This window comes from Geotrypetes seraphini, chromosome 2 (genome assembly GCF_902459505.1).
Source record: "Geotrypetes seraphini chromosome 2, aGeoSer1.1, whole genome shotgun sequence".
Lineage (NCBI taxonomy): Eukaryota > Metazoa > Chordata > Amphibia > Gymnophiona > Dermophiidae > Geotrypetes > Geotrypetes seraphini.
This window is the reverse complement of record NC_047085.1, coordinates 423,966,772-423,973,446: the sequence shown is the minus strand read 5'-3', so window position 1 is coordinate 423,973,446 and position 6,675 is coordinate 423,966,772. Positions and strand designations below refer to the sequence as shown.

The following is a 6,675-nucleotide window of genomic DNA, read 5'->3' as shown; positions in this document are numbered from 1 at the left end:
AATTAAGGAACACCGACTGGGCTGGCCGATCACAAAAGAAGCGACTGCTGAGGACCATTCGCACACGTTCCTGACGACTCTCCTGCGCATTCTCTCCTATGGGTCCCCTGAAAAAACAACCAGACTACTGAGGCACATCTCCTGCTCTCTGCCGCCCTTCCTCGTAGTGCAAGCCCGTGGTTTTAATCTGCGGGTTTAAAGTGGAGCTGCATTGCAGGGTAGGGTGGCAGAGAGCAGGAGAGTCAGGGTGGCACGGATTTCCATTTTGGTTTCTGCTCCCAAACCATTAGCTTGATGTTGCGCTGGGCACAAGCCATGAACTTCTCCTCTGCAGCCTCCCTTGGTTCTCCTCCATCCCCTGCAACAAGTTGGCAGCACTCGCACACCGGTGGGAGGGAGGAGACCCGCTGACGTCCCTCTCTCTTCCCCTTCGCCTGGAAGAGCATGTTAGAACAGGTCGGAAGCTTGACTGTCAAGGTTTAAAACCAGAGTTGCTTGATGGAAAGGTTAATCTTGATCTGAATGACAGAGTTATGATTGACAAGGGAAAAGTGCTGAGGACAGGCCAATCTGTCTTATTTACAGCTCATTGTTTGCTATGGAGCCGAGTATAGATGTCTAAAAAAGTTCCAGCAGAGAGCATGCGCAGACCATCTATAGGCAAAGAAGTTGGTCTGCGCATGCTTCAGGATCATTCACTAGCGATCTGTGTGGTCGGTGGGAGGCATTCCTCCATTCGCCCCCATTTGCATGCTGACCAGTTGTGGATCAGTCAGCCTGCCGCGGATCGGGCATGATCGGGCAGGTTAGTGAATCTAGCCCTTAATCCCCCCATTGCCCCAGGTACATTATATAGAGTGTGAGCCCACTGGAACAGATAGGGATAAAATGCTTGAGTAACTTAATGTAAACCACTTAGGCTATAAGTGGTATATAAATACTTAAATTTATTTTAAAAAATAGTGCATCTAGGGCTAAGTATAGACTTGCAAAACATAAAGCTTTCTATGAGGGTAAATAGGCTACATATCATTCTTTCATGTTTTTCCTCATTTTGCTCCATGTATTCCTGTGGCTTTGCTTTGAAGGTTCTTTCATTTCTCTTCTTTTTCTTCTAAATTTGGCTCTCTGGGAGGGATGAGGTCGTTTCCTTTGTCCTGAGCTAATACTTCGGATAAAGTGGGAACGGTTTTGCACGCTGCTTCCAAACAAAGCTTTTTGCTTTGTTCAGTGCCTGTTTCTCCCTGTGGATCTGAGGCTCATTCACTTTTCCCTGGGAGAGAAATGTGCGCCGGAAATAGCTGCCGGCTCTTACAGACAGACTCTCGTGATGTGCAATGATTGGAATTTGGGATACAGTAGACTATAGGGCACTATGAAAACAAACACAGATTTACAAAAAAATCTGTTTCTGCACCACCTTAAGCCAATTCACTGAAAAGTTAGGAAAATGACCAAGCCATCCTATTAGGCACAAAAAGGAATGCTACCTGCTCATACTTTATTTTAAAAATTTCTAAACCGTTTTATTCCAAAACAGTTTACAATAAAGTTACATACATAAAATATTGAAACAGGTCAGAACAGATAAAAGCAAAAGCAGATAGATTCAATCTTTGCATCAAAACCTTGCTCAAAGAAATGCATCAACAAATAATTGCGTTTTCAGCAATTTCCTGAATGAACTATCCCCGCGGGAGGTGGCGCCTAATTTTATTCCCCCCCCCCCTCCCCGTGAAGGGGTTAGGGACAAAAAAATTCACCGCTTGCTAGTTAGGAATAAAACACACACACAAAGTTTAGTAAGAAGAAACCTCGGAGCACAAATAACGGAAGAGGAAGAAAACCTACAAGATGATGGGGTGAGCCAGCATCCCCAATACTGAACAAAGTCCTTCACTGTACTCAGGAAGGAATAATTTGTGTTGCTTTTTAACACCTCCAATCACTATGAAAAGTTGACGCCTATGTGCAACGACTGTGGCGGTCAAATGCACGGCACGATCGGTAGGTGAAACCTCGCCGTCGCCGCCAAAGGCCACACTGACAGAAAGCCTTAAAAACAAAATTTAAATAAGTGGTACCTTTTTATTGGTACAAATGTCACGCATCCCCGCGCTATGGAAACCGGCACAGGAGGCTGCACAGAGCCGTATCCACAGGGAGCGTCCCCGAACGCCCGCAGCAGCCAATGAGAGACCCAGGAGGACGAGGAGCCACACCTCCCGCACACGGGGGGGGGGGGGTGGAGCACGCTCGAGCGGTCCTGGCAGTGGGGCTCGTGGGCAAGCTCAGCCTTACTACAGGCGCGTGTAGGCTCTTGGAGCCTTGGGGAGCGCTGCTGCATCCCGTCCCTTTTCTGCCCGTGCTTTCCAACTGCAACCCTCCCTCCGTCGAGGCTCTTTGGCTGCTGCTGGCCCTCCTTTCTCGGGTTTTCTTAAGAGTGTCTCTGGATTGCCAAAATAACAGTGCATCGCCCCAAGGGGAAGGCAAAATGAGTCCAGCTTTCTGTGCGGCTGCCCCGGGCAAAACCTAGGAGGTGAACTCGGTTGCAGCCTGCGAGAGGGAGCTGCGAATCCACCTGGCACCTCTGCTGTCCTCACTGGTCCCTCTCATTCCCCCCCCCCCCTTGTCGCAAAGACACCCCCCCCCCGGTGCAAATCTCGCCCCCGAGATGTGCGACATGATCGAAGCACCTCAGCCGGCCGAGAAAATCAGCAAAATGAAAAAGCTCCGCAGAACTTTGTCGGAGAGTTTCAGCCGGATAGGTAAGTGGCAGATCCCTCGCGGGGGCGCTTTTCCCTCCCCCTCCTGTCTAGCCTGATTAACGAAGTGGCGCATTGCAAACGAGCTGTGTTTTTTTGTCAAGACCGACTTCCGTTTTCTGAACTTTGGGGAAGGCAAAAAATATTTTTGGTATGCGCTGGCGTCAGATACAGATGTTGAACGAGAGACAGACAGTGGCTGCAGCCATTCTACAGGAGAGAGAGAGAGAGAAAAAAGCAGAGCGTAGAACTAACGGTTTTAAACTGATTTTCTTAAGCGTGAATTATATGACCTTTCCCCCCCCCCCCCGATCTACCCCCGTAAATGTGCTCGTCTTTAGATGAACATAAAGAAAAAGGGGGGTAGATTCTGACTGAGCCGTTGTCATCGTGGTTGTGGTTGGGAAATAATTTTACAAATATAGGAGAGTGTCAAAATGTACCCAAATTAAGCAGTGCTTCCTCACCTGGCTCTCCTGTTTAACATGTCTTCAGGGTAAACTTTATTGGGAGATGTTTTAGGCCAAAATACACAGGCATGGCTTAGTAAATATGTATATAGGTTGTGCTGATTCGGAGCATTTTATTGTCGTGACAGCTTGTAAATGTGTTCCTAAGTAATACATAAAATGGTTAAAAGGAAAAAACTAGAAATGTAGTGGGATTAATACCAGTAAAATAAAATGACATGATATACCAGAGGCAGTGGGAAGGACAGTTTTCAAGCTTTGATTCTGACCTGTACTGGTCGAGGACATTGTGCCTAAGGTTTTTGTATGGACAAAGACTAAAAACGTGCTGTAGGATTATAAGGTGTATATCAGCTATGGTTCAGTAGACTGAAAAGCCTGTTCTTTTTCAGAGGAAGGAACTTATGTGATCCTTTGTCTACAAGTTTTCCAACAACTTATTGAACACGGGCAATGCCATTTCACCTAAGGCTCGGGTACGATTTTCTTGCTTGAGCTCTGTTTTAAGTCATGAAGGCTGAACATAGTAAGTTGAGCAAGGAGTACTATTTTTTTGGGGGGGAGGGGTTCTCCTAAGGCAGGGGTGTCACAGTCCCTCCTCGAGGGCTGTAATCCAGTCGGGTTTTCAGGATTTCCCCAATGAATATGCATGCAAGTACGTTAGATAAATTGTGAGCCCACCGGGAAAGATAGGGAAAATGCTTGAGTACCTGATTGTAAAACCGCTTAGATTATCTTGATAGGCGGTATATAAAATCCTAATAAACCTGAAACCTGATGATGAGATCTATTTGCATGCACTGCTTTCATTGTATGCTAATAGATCTCATGCATATTCATTGGGGAAATCCTGAAAACCTGACTGGACTGCGGCCCTCAAGGAGGGACTTTAACACCCCTGTCCTAAGGCTATACAAATTAAAAGTACAACAATATCAACTTGATAAAACATAGTGTTAAGGATGAACAGGTGACACATTCTGCCCAAATATGTATCTCAAACTGGTAATGGCCATTCCTCTCTTGTAGTGAAGAAATGATTGAATCAGTACCCTAGTGTTTTAAATTCTAGCTCTGGAGCTACATATCCTATTCATTTTAGCTGTGAGTGCGGTCAGGTTCTGCCAGTCTCCATACTACTCAAGTACTTGGAGTGGAGACACAGGACAGCTCTAACTACTGGGTACAAAAGCAGAGTGCCTGGTAGCTCCAAGCCAAAATTTAAAGTTATTTTTTCTGTCAGACTTATTCTTTTTACAACTGGAATGCAATTCTGAAATTAAGACATAGTGTTTGTTCTGTTTCTGATGCCATGTCTACTTAATTAAACGGTTTACATGACTTGTCAGCATGTGCCAGGTTCTGACATTTGATTTGATTTTAATGTTTATTTATTTATTTAAGCCCATTTTCTATCCTGCTTTCCCCAAAGAGCTCAGAACGGGTTACAAATATACTTGATAATGCCGCTAAAAACTGTAGTGCTATAGTGGTTTACAACTCTAAACCAATTTTGTCATAGATATAAAAATGTACAATTCTAATAAAATCTCATTATACAATAGCAGTTACCAGTACACTTTCATCTAAACAATCTCAAATTCTGCAGAGTTAACACAGCAGAGGAAGACTACATTGTATTTTTCTCCTTTATTCATCTTTGGACGCGATATATTATCTTTATTGAAAATCAATGAATGGCAGTCTTGAAAGATAATACAAGGAACACTAACCACCTATACAGTGAAAGTGATTTAGCTATAACAGAACTATTAACAATAAACATTTTAATGTGGCAAGTTTATTGTTAACATTTTTTTTTTTTTTAAGAGAAACTTGCATAGTCTGATTTTTCTTACCTGAGTTTAATCCACAACAATTGAAACCTGGTTTGGTAAGGGCATGGTATGAGCAAAGAAGAGAGGGCCGTATTTTATAAACGGCGCTCTAAGTTAAGTGTCAGTAGGTGCCGTACTGCTGCCTAGCTTGTTTTGATTGGCTTTAATCTGCACAATAATTGATCGCGTCATTTAAAACTGAATAAAACTCGTTAGAAAAAAGTAGGCATTGGGAAGCGTCTACTCTGGGATGTCTAACAGCGCCTTATGCCCTAAGTGAGCATGGTTAGGAGTGGAGTGGGATTTAGGTGCCGTTAGGTGTGATTCACTAACAAGAGCTCTTAGAAATATAAACTTGGCTTTCCCACTGTTAAAGGAATAAAAAGTATGGGGTCATTTTATCAAGCCACGCTAGTGGGGTTAGCGCGTTGGACATTTCGTCATGCGCTAACCCCTGCGGCCGGCTAAAAAACTAACGCCTGCTCAAAGCAGGCGTTAGCGGCTAGCGCGGCAGGCGGTTTAACATGCGGTATTACGCGCGTTAAACCCCTACCGCAGCTTGATAAAAGGACCCCTATGGCCAATTTTTGTCGATCATTTTCTGATTTTATTCGTAAAAGTTTGGAATGACCTTCCTTCTATAATTGAGTTCTCTCTCATCTACCCACTTTTCGTAAAGTACCGAAGACATATTTATTTCAGAAATTTACTAATGATCCTTCTTTTTCAAATAATCATAAAAGATAAAAATCTGGCCTAAAAGATATAGTTTCTGTTCTAATCTCCTGTATAATTTTATTCATATTTTGTTAACCGAGTCGAGCCCTGCTGTTGGGATGAATCGGTATAAAAAAATCAAAGATTAGATGCCTGCAATGTAGGCTAGTAAAACCCTGATAGGCGCCATTAGCTGTGAATCTGTAAATGGTACCTAAGTGTGATTGATACAATTTTGTAGGCGTTGTTTACAGAATCTGGCCCAGAATGTACAGTGTTTTTTTCAATGCCAAAGCCTCTGTGTTGGGTTGTTTTTTGTTTTTTTTTAAACCATTGACGAAGTATCACTAAAACACAGCTGATCCAGAATATAGCCATGGCTTAGACTACATTTATATGGGCAAACACAAAAGTCCACAAGTCAGGGCTTAATGAATCACCCTGTATGAATTTAATTTTCTCTTACTTAGAAAGCACTGTATATTGAACATGTAGTAACATACAAGAGAGCTGAATTAACCCAGATTTGAAACATGTTCCGATCTGTCATTTAAAGCTTTAACATTTGGCCCATCTTTCATAAACACTTTCTAACACAATAAACATACATCAAAAATGTTTAAATCATTCCTTTACCTCATGTTGGGAATGAAAGTCTTCCAGCAGTAAAACTGTGGCAATGGTGGAGTAGCTTGGTGATTAGAGGAACAGCAACACCGAAGTTCAAATCCTGCTTTCCCCACTGCTCGGTTTGATCTTCAGCAAGTCATTTCAGTTTAGATTGCAAAGGAAACAATGTGGTCTATAATGTCTACGATTCCTTTTGGAATCGTCAGTAATGAAGGTTTCTGTGCTACCTGCACTGCAGGGAAATACTCTTCCCAA

At 43.2% G+C, this 6,675-nt stretch overlaps 1 protein-coding gene across 6 annotated transcripts in view; it reads left to right on the top strand.

Annotated features, from left to right (window-relative positions):
• Positions 1-2,248: 2,248 nt before the first annotated feature.
• CDK14 (cyclin dependent kinase 14) overlaps positions 2,249-6,675 on the top strand; it is an 895,761-nt gene continuing 891,334 nt past the window's right edge. For 5 of the 6 annotated variants that reach the window (XM_033931181.1, XM_033931185.1, XM_033931182.1 and 2 more), the window contains exon 1: positions 2,249-2,768. In XM_033931181.1, coding sequence (XP_033787072.1) covers positions 2,675-2,768 — 94 coding nt within the window. In that variant the 5' untranslated portion in view covers positions 2,249-2,674. Of the gene's footprint in view, positions 2,769-3,740; positions 3,762-6,675 lie in introns of those variants that run through there. The other variant, XM_033931186.1, reaches the window with a different exon arrangement.